Source organism: Trematomus bernacchii, unplaced genomic scaffold, assembly GCF_902827165.1.
Source record: "Trematomus bernacchii unplaced genomic scaffold, fTreBer1.1, whole genome shotgun sequence".
Lineage (NCBI taxonomy): Eukaryota > Metazoa > Chordata > Actinopteri > Perciformes > Nototheniidae > Trematomus > Trematomus bernacchii.
Window position 1 is genome coordinate 21,485,217 of NW_022987973.1, and position 15,055 is coordinate 21,500,271.

Sequence of the window (15,055 nt, forward strand, 5' to 3'; positions counted from 1 at the left end):
AAACGTTTCCTTCCTTCCTTTCCGTACCTTGATCCCTTATCCAGCACTCCAGAATGGTCACTCCCAGTTTGTGATCAACGGTAACTGGAAGATCAGCATTCCGGGCGAGTACAATGTAGCCGGGACGAAACTGGTGTACCGGCGCTCTGCAGACACCTGGGAGAGCTTCGAGGTACCAGGACCCACCCAGGAAGACCTCCATCTCATGGTGAGAGCTCTAACGTATTGATGCCGGATGGTTTGGTCAGCATCCGGTCGCAGGAGTTGGAAATCTCTTCTTGATGTTTCGTTGATCTTACCAATATCAGAAATTTGCCTTCAGGACCTTACAATCTTTACAGCCTGCAAACAAAACCCTCTGAAAGCAACCTCAAAACAACCTTTACAGGAAAAAATGGGTAGTGAAACTGAAAAAGGACCCCCCTCCAAAACAATGCAATAAATGTCTTTATTGTAAAGCCATCGAGAAGCTTCAGTTAAACCAGGATTTATTATTGAGGCCATTCTGGTCAACCAAGTCAGGCTACAACACAGCACTAGATAAACACATTGTACCTTCCTGCATTGTGCATTACACTTGTTCTGCACATCGTTCAGTATTTCCCAAGGGAAGAAAAACATCAGCTTTGAATGAATATTTTATGGTTTCATTCAGACCCTGTGCAGGTATTTTATAAAAAGATCTGGTTAGTTACCAAACAGCTGTTACCTATTGCTTTCTCCTGTAAGAACACTGCTGTTGGGAGTTCTGTAGAACATTGATGGTAGCTGTAAGCATCCTCAGAACAGTGTACTCTTTGTTTCATGTGGTATTTCTACATGGTGAGTATAAATTCAGCAACACTCAGGACTTCTTACTGGAAAGTGCCTGGATTTAATGCCTATAATTTGGCCTAGTACCCTTGTAACACTAAATCTTAGGGTTAGGGGTTAATCCTACTCCTTAGGGTTAAGGCAACTTTTACCTCTGGCTTTGTAAAACATAAGGAACATGTGTCATCAATTTAGTCATCACGCAGTTTCGTTCATTGCTTGTTTAGTTTAGTTGGTTAGTAATCCAAACAATAACTCTTACAATACCAAGGTTATGAGGAGCACATACAAAATAATTGAGATTAAAATACAAGTATCGGATCGTACTTGGTGCTGACAAATCCCAAATATTAGAGGACTCGGATCAGGATCAAGACCAAAATATTTGATTTGGTCTTGGTCTTGTTTCTAGGACTTGCTTTGATGCCAAAATAGTAGTAGTAGTAAAAAGTATAACAAAGTAAGCTGCTCTTTAAGCTAATAAAATAGTCTATAAGTTTCAGTGCCGTCCTTGTGTGCAGGTGCTGGCTACAGACAAAAACCCGGGGATCGAGTATGAGTACTGGCTCCCACCAGGTCAATACGCCCTCCACCATGGGAGGAGGAGTCCACTGCGCCAAGCTCACCACACTGACAACTACCTCCCCTGGGATCAACCAATCACCACAACCACAACTACCACCACCACCCGGGCTTCCCCTGTCACCACCCAAACACATTGGAGTAAGTCCTGCAGCTAGCTTCATTTAATTGCCCTTAAACAAATGTATAGAATAAAGTTTAAATCATCAAGGAGCACGGTATCTGATAGAGATCTTGTCATTCATGCTTCTACTGTCAAGTTTGAGGCTGAAAAATAAAAATAAAAGTAACTGTTTGCTGTCTCAAAAACTTGATGGAGTTTCAGTTGACTTGGGTTAGGTATGTGATAACTCAACTAAATTTGGAGGACGCATTAAAATTCAGGCCGGATTGTGTTTCAAATACACTTATCTTGATCATGTTGAAATCCCTACACTCCCTCACAGGTGTTTTCATTTGTTCGCCAATAAAAATGATTGAGGAAGCTCACAGGTGCAAGACACTAAGGAGAACGAGGGAAATGTCAATCAATCGCAATATTTACAAGCCTACAAAGTCCTGAAAGCAAGAAACAATAAGTGAAAACACCTGTGTGGTCGACAATGGTTTAAACAATCCATCTTTACGGGACTTGAAACGGGAAGAGTTTATCTACAGGCTGAGCAGCTGAGGAATGCGGCTGGTTCATCTCTCTTGATAAACCTGCTGTACACATGTGCTGACTCTCTCCGTAAATATTCACACTCACATGGAAATCCTCACACAGCCAACTCATGCCTTCTGTCGGAATCTATCTAACACTGCAATAAATCTTTGAGCCTTTCTGCAAACATTTACCTGCTGATGGATTCTTCCAAAACACACTTTGACTCTTGATGTTGCCAGAAGAAGTGAGTTGGTCGTTTGTTGGGTAGCAAGGTGAACTTTTCTGTTGCTTAGTCTGGTCATGGTTTTGTTTCTTGGAAAAGACATAATGAGGATAGAATGCATGGTTTGGCATGTTATTTATTTGAATAAATCTACCACCACATTTTGAGAGAAACCGGCTGTTTCCTTCCTGTTCATCAGTATCAGACCATTATGCAAAAAGAAATGTCCTAATGTGTTGTGCTACATATTAAGCTAAACTGTGCCTGCAGTTCCTTTTTGACAAAAAGTAGTCTGAGTTATTATTGGTACCAATGTCAATTCATGGCTCTGTGGTAACAAATATTAATTTGAGGCTTAAAAGCAATCGCCAGAAGTAGAAAGCTAACTTTGGGCTATAATCAAACTACACTCTGGTCACATGACTGAGTAGATACATTTTCCTGTGCTTGAAGGAATGATGTTTCAAAGTCTTCAACAATGTTTTAACTCTCATCCAGCCATCTTATGTCGAGTGCAAAACGTGAAAGTCTATTAGGGTTTTGTTTACCACAGATCTTATTTCAGGCATCTAACCAACCTATTGGCTTTGAAACAAGGAACCTCATTTATGAGTTTCAGGTCTTTATCCTTTAGTACTCTATTGCGGATAGTGGTGAGACATTGTCACATATTTGTAATTAAAAAGTGGCTTACGTCAGAAGTGTTATAAAAAATGTAACCTACTATTTAAAAAATCTCTGACTGGGAAGACATGTCATGGTAACACTGTGTTTGTTTGATATGTGTCTCCTAGTTTCAAGACATTTGAAGCCACCTCGCCAATCTCCCCACCACAACCGTCGCCAGCCCCCCCACCAGCCCATCCTGCCCCGCCTACAGAGAGAGGAGAACCACAGAAACCTCCTTCCTCAGCCTTCACCAGGAAGTATGTTCACCTTTTCCCAACCTGACCCTCACCTCACCAAACAGCCCAGCTAAGCATGGTCCCATAAATGTGTAAACGATACTCAGATATTTCATAAAATGCCTTTGTTTATATTAAACGTCTTTTCATACAACGCAAGCAAGCATGTCTTTTTTGATGTTGAAGTACTTATTTTCATATATATACTTATTTTTATCAGGCCTATGTTTGTGATCCTTTTTTTTTATGCTTACTTTTTTGCGCAGGACATTGTGGGAAATGTCATCGAATTAAAGGTCGAAGGGAACGCCAAAGACAGTATTGCCAGAAGGACTTTGGTGAGTTGGAACCTTGTAGTTTAAATTAAATATGACTTTAACATGTGAATTTAAATATCTCATTGAATTTTCTCTGTTAGTTTTCCGTGCCCGGGTGCTCGGAAAGCTGTACCGAGGCCAGGAGACGCGGTATGACGTCCAGATCCTCCACACCTACCGCAACGGCTTCCGCCTGGAGCACCGGGAGTTCTTGTGGGTCCCTAACGTGTGTGACTGCCCCCATCTGGAGGAGGGAAAACAGTACATACTGATGGTGCGCCGCCACATCAACCACGAGGAGACACTGAACCGCATCCTGCTGGAGGAGGAGAGCTACGTCGTGCCGTACAGACCCCGAGAGGAAGAACTGCTGCGACCCCTCGAAAGACTCTGCAACAACAGAGGAGCCAAACACCCAGCAGAACGGACGGGATGAGAGTGGAGCCACAATGTGTTTGAGTGTGTGTGTGTCAGAAAATAGAGCTCATACTGAAGCTTTATCACTTCAAATGTTTTATTTTTGGACCTTCGAACCCTATCAGACTACATCCGGTCCATACGATGGTCTGATGTATTCCAGAGTGGCGTCACTGGAGAAAAATGACAGCTGGATAGAAAACAGACAATTGTAGCCTCATTTAAGACTCGCCACAGTCAGAAATAAAAAAGACTCCACGTTTATTTAAAAGCCTGACCAGCTTACTGTACCATATAGAGCACTTTAGGTGGATGCTTGTGCCCACCTTTAAACACGTACCAAAGAGAAGAACATTGACTGAATGGCCTTTTTATCATTTAAGTGTTTTATATTATTATATTTTTGTGCGTGCGTACATTTTATAGGAAAAATCCACCTCAAAACACTTAAAGAGCATCTTAATTCCCATCAAACACCATTTTGAGTTTGTCCTCAACTTATTTTCTGGGATAGACGGACTCATTAAAATATTTCCAGAAGCTTAGTAGAGTTGGTATAAGAGTAAATTCTTCAGTATAAAATATTAATATTAGGTGTTGTATTTTAGTCTCAGTCCCTCAAAGTTTAAGTGCAATAAGCTGCCTTTTCCAGGGCTTCCATAGCATAACCAAAAATGTCATCAAATTGTGCCTGGGTTTCTATGTTGAGCAACATTGACATTTTGGGGAAGTGGAATTTCAGGGAGGAAAGCTGACCAGATTCGAACTTTAACAATTTAAAAAAGAATCTAACACAGGTAGAACATATCATTATCTTTCCTTCAAACAGCACATGTAACTGCAGCTAAATTCAAGTACATTGTGCATGTCACAGCATAGAATTAGGACTTTAATTAGAGGTGGATTTTCCTTTTGGTTTTAACTCCAGATATAGTAACAACATATTGCTTCACAATATATTTATGTATAAAAAAAATAAGCTTAAACTATAACACATTAAGTTGTGTGTCACTTGTTGTTTAACATTTTTCGTAATGTCTGTTCCTTTTGTGGTATTCATTTTTATAGTGTGTTAAATCAGGTCTGCTTTGTGATACTTTACGTGAAAGAGATTATGAAATAAACAGTATTTTTTTGCATGGCACTGATTAGCTACAAATATACTAAAGCTACTAATTTTACCGTTTGTTTGAGATAACTTGCAGTCTGATTAATAGTCAGTTAACTTATGTGCCTTGTGTTGTGCATTTGAGTTATAACACTTTTTTTCTAACCTCATCTACATGTGCCAAAAGTGTAAAAATGATAATCACCCGTTCTTCTTAATATGAACGTATTCTAGATGTTCACATATATTTTTTTGGTAAATTGGTATTAAAGCTGATTAAACATGATAAAGTGATTTGTGTTCTTTACCACACAGTCCAAAAGTGTTCCCACTAGTTTATCAAATTGGTATTATTATTTTTGTTGACAGATCACTTTCAGTTTTCCTCAGAGCTACAACCAGAGGACACACTCAATTTGATCAAACAAGCTGCGTGACGAAGAACTTGAAAACATATTTTCTGTCCTTTGATTTTCATACTTCGTTAGCCACCGTTAGCAGCCTAGCTAATGCCACTGTCTAAAGCCAGAAACTACTGTGAGAATCCCACATAACTAGAAACCCAAGAGCAAGGATACAGGCAGGGTTAAACACCTGGTATTAGGTAGGCATATTTTATTTATTTCTGATTTAGTTTAGTAGAAAGAGTGTTTCTATTACTCTCCCTCTTCGTCTTCTTTGCATCCTTTATCAAAAGGGCACTTGTGCAGGGTAGTTTCCCCATTTAATCCTGTTTTTCAGTTAATTTACAATTAACTTATGGAAGTGCCCTCGAGCCGGCAAAGTATAGGAACCAACCTAACACTACAGTGTCAATTCTTCCAAAGTCATGACATTTTATTCATTTTTCATTTGATCAACATGTACTTAATACTTGTAAGTTAAAGCAAAAATGTAACCAATTGCCACTTTATGAAAACAGACGTGATCGTAAGAAAACATTGTATTTACAAGAAATCTTCACATCTACAACAAAGGAAACACTACACTAAACTCGAGATAATATATTCCTTTTGGACTGAGCCAGATTACTGTGTCCCTTCAGTTTGGAAACTGTTTCAATATGTATTGTGTACTATACTGATAATAACGACACACTCTATCTTACTCTCACGTACTTTACTTGTAATGTTCCACAAGATACAATGCAACATCCTAGCCGTGCTAACTTCAGAACTGACGCTCATGCCTGGTCCCTCGGCTCCTGTCGTCCCCGCGGGCCAGCTGTGCATCAACAAATAATGTCCCCCTGGCCAACGTTTATTGCAACATGTTCCCTTTTTTTTAGTAAGTAACTGTCCACAAACTGCCAATACTTAACAAGAATAACACAAACAACAATATTACACAAATGACTAGCAGTCACACATTTGAACAACATTTAGTATCTTAATGTATTTTCCTGTATCCATATTATCTTGTTCTTTATATACCTATTCACTAGTATTGAGTAAGTATAACTGTCAGTCAAAGTCCTTCAGATGCGCCGGCCTTCTGACAGGCCTGCCTGACCTCGTGCGCGGAGTGCGGGGCATCCCGTCCGGCCTCGTTTCTGCCTCTGCGCTGCTGCTCTCGTCCTGTGTTGGTTCGGGCTCACCATTCAGCTCAGCATAAGCTCCTTCCCCTGCTGTGATGTCCTCATCTAGCTCCTTGGTCATCCTGATATATCTCCTGTTTCTTCTCAAGACCTGACCCTCCTCTGTCATTACTTCATAGGACCTTTGCTCTACAGGTTGAATGACTGTTGCCTTGTTCCACCACCACTTTTGCCCAGTGAGTGGTTCGATTCGCACCCTGTCCCCTCTGTGCAGTTCAGGTAAGTCTTTTGCAGTCGAGTTGTAGTGTTCACTTCGTCTCATTTCACTTGGTGAAGATGGTGAAGATGGCCGCATCGTCTATGTGCTCCTCTCCAACTTTGCCCATTTTCGTATTTTGTACATATTTCTTTTACTTTTGCCGTTTTACTTTTAACATGGTTCGCAACATGCTAGCCGACCGCACCTACTCTGCCATACAATATAGCAGAGAGGAACTTTTCCAATTTGCGAAACTTCGTGGACAATAATAACCCTCCGACAAACAATGGAGATTCACCATGGCTACCTGTTGCTGTTCTACCTGAGAGACGCAAGAAGAAGACAAAGCGGGGATGCCGGGCCGGGTTGCTGGTCAGACTGAGGAAACGAGAGAATCGGCCCCCTCTTCCGAGTATTCTTCTGGCTAATGTTCAATCCATTGAAAATAAGCTAGATGAACTCAGAAGCCGGATTGCTTTTCAACGGAACATTAAGAACTGTAACGTGTTAATTCTCACTGAGACTTGGCTCAACCCCGCTATCCCGGACTCCGCTATTGTCCCTGACGGATTCTCTATTTTTCGTCAGGACCGGACTGCTAACTCGGGGAAAAGTAAGGGAGGCGGTGTGTGTGTAATGACTAACAACAACTGGTGCTCAGATGTGAAGATTATTTCATCGGACTGTTCCGCACAGCTAGAGCACCTCATGATCTCATGTCGGGCCTTCCATCTGCCGAGGGAATTCACATCTGTTTGTGATAACAGCAGTGTATATCCCGCCGCAGCCACTCGCCGACAACAACACGGCACTCGATCAGCTGTTTGGGTTTATTGATAAAACCGAGACTTCACGGCCAGATGCGGCGTTCGTTGTGGCCGGAGATTTCAACACCGCCAACATGAAGAAGGTTTTGCCAAAATATTACCAACACATCAACTTCCCGACGCGCGGGGGAAACATACTGGACCATGTTTATTCCCCTTTCCGGAATGGATATAAGGCTCTCCCTCGCCCTCCCTTCGGCAAATCAGACCATATCTCACTACTGTTGTTGCCTGCGTACAAGCAGAAACTTAAAAGGGACAGACCGATAACAAGGACAGTACAACGATGGAGCGTGGAGTCAGATGAGGCACTGCAGGATTGCTTTGCATCTACGGATTGGAGTGTGTTTGAGGACAATAACATCAACACACACACGGACACTGTCATCTGCTACATTGGGAAATGCATCGATGACGTGGTACCGAAGGTTTCTGTACGGACATTCCCAAATCAAAAGCCCTGGGTAAACGGTGAGGTGCGCGGCAAACTGAAAGCGCGCACTCTCGCGCACACAGTGGGAGATTTGGAGGAGTACAGGAAGTCTAGGTATGATCTCCGGAGAGCAATTAAAAATGCAAAGAGACAGTACAAAGACAAGGTGGAATCTGACTTCAAAGGCTGTAACACTAGGAATATGTGGGCGGGACTAAGGACAATGACTGACTACAAAGGAGCAGCGGGGGGTGCTGCGGGAGTGTCTGCGGGCGCATCTCTCCCAGATGAGCTAAACAGTTTTTTTGCACGCTTTGAGAGCAGCCAGGCTGTGGAGGTACAGAGGGACCAGGAGCTACACTGCCCTTTTGTTTTAAATAGGGCAGATGTGTGTAAATCCTTTAAAAGGGTTAACCCACACAAGGCTCCTGGACCTGATGGCATCCCTGGCCGTGTTCTCAGGGTGTGTGCAGTTCAGCTGGCAGAGGTGTTCACAGACATCTTCAACAGGTCCCTGCTGCAGTCTGTAGTCCCCACATGTTTTAAACACTCCACCATCATTCCTGTCCCCAAAAAGACAATCATCACCTGCCCCAACGACTACCGCCCAGTAGCACTCACCTCCATGATAATGAAGTGCTTTGAGCGGTTAGTCAAATTATTCATCACCTCCTCCCTCCCTGAATCTCTGGACCCCCTGCAGTTTGCCTACAGAGCAAACAGGTCCACAGACGACGCCATAGCCCTCACCCTCCACACTGCCCTCTCACACCTGGACCCGAAGAACAGGAACACATATGTGAGAATGCTGTTCATTGACTACAGTTCAGCATTCAACACCATTGTGCCCTCCAAGCTGGCCATCAAGCTCAGAGACCTCGGGCTCAACAGCGCCCTCTGTGACTGGATCCTGAACTTCCTGACGGGCAGACCCCAGGCAGTGCGGGTGGGAAATATCACATCCTCCACCCTGATTCTCAACACCGGTGCCCCTCAAGGCTGCGTGCTCAGCCCTCTCCTCTACTCCCTGTTCACCCACGACTGCGTGGCCACACACAGCTCCAACACCATCGTGAAGTTTGCTGATGACACGACCATCATCGGCCAGATCACAGACGATGACGAGACGGCGTACAGAGAGGAGGTCGAAAACCTGACATCTTGGTGCCAGGAGAACAACCTCCATCTCAACATCAGCAAAACAAAGGAGCTGATTGTGGACTACAGGAAGCAGCAGGGAGAGGGACACGCCCCCATCGCCATCAATGGGACTACGGTGGAGAGAGTCAAAAGCTTCAGGTTCCTTGGGGTCCACATCACTGAGGACCTGACATGGTCTCTTCACACCACCACCATCACCAAGAAAGCTCGACAGCGGCTCTTCTTCCTCCGCAGGTTGAGGAGGTTCAAAATGGATTCCAGGATACTCTGCAACTTCTACAGGTGCACGATAGAGAGTATCCTCACTGGCAGCATGACGGCCTGGTACGGCAGCTGCACCGACCTCGATCGTAAGGCTTTACAGAGGGTGGTGAAAACTGCACAGCACATCACCAGGACGGAGCTGCCATCCATGGAGGACCTTTACTCCCAGCGGCTCAGGAAGAAATCACTACGAATTATCAAAGACCCCCATCACCCCAGCCACAAACTGTTCTTTCTGTTGCCGTCTGGCAGACGTTACCGCAGCATCCTGGCAAGGACAAGAAGATTCGGAGACAGTTTCTTCCCGCGGGCAGTGAGACTGTTAAAAAATTGAACTGTTGAAACAACATCAAACATTCATCTGCTACTCAGTAGTATGTATCTAATACCTAATATATATATATCATTCCAATAACTTGTATATAGACTCGTACTGCACTATTCCACATCATAACTTTATTTCATTTTTATAACTATTATTATTTTTGTATTGCTCATGCTCTTATTGTTATTATGTTATGTTATTATGTTGCATTGTTGGAGAAGCCTGTGACATAAGATTTTCAACTGCATAATTACTCTGTAGCTATGTCAGATTGACAATAAAGAACCTTGAACCCTTGAACCTTGAACCCTCATTCCGTCTGCTTGCTGTTGGTCTCAACAGAGCCTCACTCATTAGCAGAAGGGTTTTGGTTCGTCTCCCCATGAGCATCATTGCTGGGCTGCAGTCCGTACCTTGCATTGGAGTGTTCCTGTGATCCAGCGTGGCTAAATAGGGCTCGCTGACTGCCCGTTTAGCTTTAGCTATCAGCCTTTTGGCTGTTTTAACAGACGATTCCACTTTCCCATTGCTTTGCGGGTATCCTGGAGAGGATGTTTTGTGTCTGAAGTCCCATGACCTGCTGAAATTCCTGAACTCCTCCGATGTGTATTGAGGACCATTGTCTGAGAACACCACATCTGGAATTCCATATCTGGCAAAGTATGCTTTTAGTTTCCGAATCACTGTTTTAGATCTTGTATTCTCCAGACGATCCACCTCCCAGAAGTTTGTTAGATAGTCCACAGTTATCAAGTAGTGTCATTAAACATAAACAGGTCGGTTCCTATCTTTTCCCAGGGACGCTTTGGTGTCTCATGTGGTCTCAGAGTCTCTTTTTGCTGCTTTACTCCCCATGCACTGCATGTACTACACTGTTCCATGAATGTTTTTAGTTGTGCATTCATGCCTGGCCAGTATACACACTCACATGCTCTTCTCAGACAACCCTCAATGCCTATATGTGAGGAGTGAATTCTCTGCATGATATCTGACCTCAGTGCTGCAGGCACCACCACTCGCTCCCCTCTGAAAATGACTCCATTCTGCATGCTCAGTTCATCTCTGTGGTGAAAATACTTTGCCACTTCTATGGGGACATGTTCTTTTGTCACAGGCCATCCCCGCTGAATAACACTCTTTAACCTGTTAAGCGCACTCTTAAAAACGGATAGGGTGTCTGCCGCCCGAACACAAACTGGAAGCTGATTCCACAAATGTTGAGCTTGATAAGAAAAGGCTCTGGCTCCCATTGTACTTTTAGAGACTCTAGGAACAACCAACAACCCTGCATTCTTGGAACGCAATGCCCTAGTAGGACAGTAGGGTATAATGAGTTATTTAAGGTAAGATGGCGCCTGCCCATTAAGGGCTTTGTAGGCGAGAAGAAGAATTTTAAATTCTATCCTGTGTTCTATAGGGAGCCAGTGTAAGGCAGCCAGAACAGGAGTAATGTGGTCCCTTTTCCTAACTCTGGTTAGTACACATGCTGCAGCATTTTGAATCAGCTGAAGCGACTTAACTGACTTCTTGGTACACCCTGATAATAAAGAGTTACAATAATCCAGCCTTGAAGTAACAAATGCATGGACTAGTTTCTCTGCATCGTTTTGAGGCAAGATATGCCTGATTTTTGCAATGTTACGTAGATGGAAGTAGGCGGTCCTTGAAATTGATTTTATGTGGGCGTTAAAGGATAAATCCTGATCAAATATAACACCAAGATTCCTTACAGTCTCACTGGAGGCCAAATTAATGCCATCCATAGTTAGTATATCTTTAGATAATTTGTTTCGTAGATTCTTTGGGCCGAGTACAATAACTTCAGTTTTGGCCGTGTTTAACATCAAAAAGTTTAAGGTCATCCACGTTTTTAAGTCCTTGAGGCAGTCTTGAATTTTATTTAGATGATTAATTTCATCAGACTTGATTGATAAATATAGTTGAGTATCATCCACATAACAATGAAAATGTACAGAATGATTCCTTATAATATTGCCTAACGGAAGCATATATAATGTGAACAAAATAGGTCCAAGCACTGAGCCCTGTGGCACTCCATGGCTAACTTTGGTCTGCATGGAAGATTCATCGTTAACACATACAAACTGAGAGCATTCAGATAGATAGGACCTAAACCAGCCTAAAGCAGTTCCCTGTATGCCAACTAAGTGCTCTAGTCTTTGCAATAAGATGTCATGGTCGATAGTATCAAATGCAGCACTGAGATTGAGCAAAACAAGAATAGAGACAAGTCCCTTGGTAACCCCTCAAATGTTTGTTTCAGCTTTCTTTGAAATATCTCTGGGGCTGGGCTTATTCCCATTGGCATGCGTAACCACCTGTAGCGGCCGAAAGGTGTGGCAAATGTTGTGAGGTAACTAGATTCTTCCTCCAACTCCACATGCCAGAATCCATCTTTCACATCGCACACTGTAAACACACGTGCCACGTTCAGGTCAGGCAGTATATCTTCCATAATTGGTAATGGGTGATGACTTCTCTTGAGTGTTTTGTTCAGTGGCTTAGGATCCATGACAATTCTCAGTTTTCCTGTGGGCTTCCTTATAGAGAACCGCAGTGTCCTAAAACCCGGAAGTAAACTTCTTCCGGTTCCTTCAACAAAAATGCAATGCAATTTCTCCATAGGATTTTGGAAAATAACTTGAAATAAGGTCTGTGGTTGACACACATTTAAGAGACGGATCACGTTTTGTTTAGTCGGATAATCTCCACATGTCTACCCATCTTTTATAATTTTCTAATCATAAATCTATCGATCATAAATCTATCGATTAGATTTATGATTCGAAAATTATAAAAGTAGGGTTTTAGGACGTGTCACTGCGGTTCTCTATTGTCAGTAGACTACTGATCCAGTCAGTGCTCTTTTCCACTGGCATTATGATCCCTCTCTCATGTAAACTTGCAAGTTCCTCCTTTAGTGGCTTGTATAAAGCAACTGGCACCCTTCTCTTTGGTAGCTGAACTGGTTCTACTGTTGGATCCACTTCAAGCTTTAGCTTTCCTTCGAGGCACCCATCACCTTGAAACACATCTGAGTATTCTTTTTTTATCTGCTCCTCTGTCCAAGCTCCTTCTTTTTCCACAGTCAGGATGTTGTGGTGCTGTGCTGTTATCAACTGCATTTCTTCACTTGCAGATCCTCCTAGTATAGGTTTAAGCTTCTTCTGCTTGACAACCACAAACTCAAGCCTGTAAGATTTCTTGTTTCGTGGATTAAAAAACTTTCCAAGGGGCTTCAGTGAAGTGTCATTATACATTATTAACTTTCTGCTACATTGCTCCAGTTGGACACCTTTAACATACTTTTCTGGAATAACATTACATGTTGCACCACAGTCCACCTGAAATCTGACACTGTGGTTATTGACATAATTCACCCACGGAACTATGGGTTTGGGGTATTGTTCCACACGGACATTTATGTTAACCTTACGTACTGTTTTCCCTCCGTTCTTGTCTTCCCGGGCTTGAAGCTGATAACACGTGCTGTCCTGATGCTTAATAAAGTCTAACTTGTACTTTTGATACACCGCCTCCGACTCCCGTCTCTCGGCACTACAACACGTTGCTTTTTTACCTGTATGTTGGCATATCGGTCCCTTTGAGTCTATTTGACTATTAACTGTGTTCACAGCCTCTCCCCCGGATCCCAAACTGATGCACATCACCTCTTCTCCACTCTCTGACTGCTCTGCTGCATTCTCTACAGCAGCGGTTTTCAAAGTATGGGGCGCGCCTCCCTTGGGGGGCGCCAGAGAGCTTCAGGGGAGGCGCAGCGTGAGAAAGAAATAACGAGAAACAGTGAAATCTAGCTTTCAGCTAACTTTATGCGAGCGGCAACATGCAGTGTGCGAAAAAGCACACGTCCGATCGTCCGCGACGTGTTATTTATAATATCGGACAAATATATCTTTCCATTGACGTGTCCGACGGACAAGTGACGTTTTTCGCCCATAAATGTTAGTTTCGGTTCTGCTTGTCGATTCCTAAGGAAATGCATCTCGCCGCTTTCTGTTAGACGGGGCGGGCGGGACGTGTAGCACAGTGGCAGGGTTGGGAAGCAAAACTCGGTTCCGAGTAAGAACAAATAACAATTGCCCGAATAATAAGAGTTGTGAGGACAGGAGGCGGAGGCGGAGCCCCGCTGACCGCAGCTCTCTCTCTCTTACCCCTTTCACACCAACGCAACTCCGGTTCAAGCTCCGTGCTAGAGCTTTTCAGGTTCAGAACCGGTACTTCGGTTTAGCTCTTTTCACACCGCTCAGAGCCCGACTGGTGCTGCCGCTGCTGCGTCATGACGTCACAGTTTACGTCGCTTATTTTCTCCCCAACGGAGCTCACCTCACAACAACAACGGGCCGATGATCGTGTTGCTTTTAATCATACGAAGCCAGATTAAATTAAATAACGACTTCTCCAACCTTATACTTTTCTCCAGAGTGCCGTGGTTCATTGTTTATTAATGTGTTTCAGCGGCATTTACCGACCGCTGCAGTGCTGGCTGCTCTTCCACGAGTGTATTCTCCCGTTAGCTCCGGGTTAGCTCACACGGCTCTAAAGTATTCACTGTCTGACTGTCACACAAGCAGCTGATACATATCCCCAGTTCCCCTTAAGTGAATGTGTGTCAGTCTGAATTGACGCTGTTTGGCATCACAACGCTGTTATGAAAGTTTCTCTGGTATAACATGGGTGATGTTAGCATAGCAACCGAAGCTAAACTGACTACTTGCTAAGCCGTTTTCTCCAGGCACTTTTTACCGGCGTATTTTTCATTATGATTCTACTTGTGATAGTCGGACATGACAACCTGTGCAGCCCATGTATTGATTCCATCCGATAGCTGCTATAATAACAAACAAAACGTCTGCCTGCTCTCCACAATGATCAATAACAGCGAACGGATGGTCAAAGTAAGGTACAAATAAGTGTGTGGTTGCGTTCTAGTCACTTTGCTCAGCACTACTGCTTGTTACAACTTTTATTTGCCGTACTCGCCTTAACTGTTAGCTCAGGTTAATCTCGCCCCCCTCCGACGTAAGCGGTTCTTGCTTCTAGACCAGACCTGGGCATCGTACGGCCCCCGGGCCACATACGGCCCTTTGGTTGACTCTGACCGGCCCGTGTAAGGCTAATTGGAAATTACAAAATAAACATATTTTCTAACTTTACCTCATGCATGGACTAAAGCTGCATTGCTTTTATTTTGAAGTT

The 15,055-nt window shown here is 43.5% G+C and overlaps 1 protein-coding gene across 1 annotated transcript in view; it reads left to right on the forward strand.

Annotated features, from left to right (window-relative positions):
* The window catches only part of adamtsl5 (ADAMTS like 5), a 45,812-nt gene extending 40,517 nt beyond the window's left edge, over positions 1-5,295 (forward strand). Inside the window, exons 9-13 of the mRNA XM_034116900.1 lie at positions 45-208; positions 1,335-1,536; positions 3,059-3,190; positions 3,436-3,507; positions 3,588-5,295. Of these exons, the coding sequence (XP_033972791.1) occupies positions 45-208; positions 1,335-1,536; positions 3,059-3,190; positions 3,436-3,507; positions 3,588-3,922 (905 nt within the window). The 3' untranslated portion in view covers positions 3,923-5,295. The remainder of the gene's footprint in view (positions 1-44; positions 209-1,334; positions 1,537-3,058; positions 3,191-3,435; positions 3,508-3,587) is intronic.
* Positions 5,296-15,055: the final 9,760 nt, after the last annotated feature.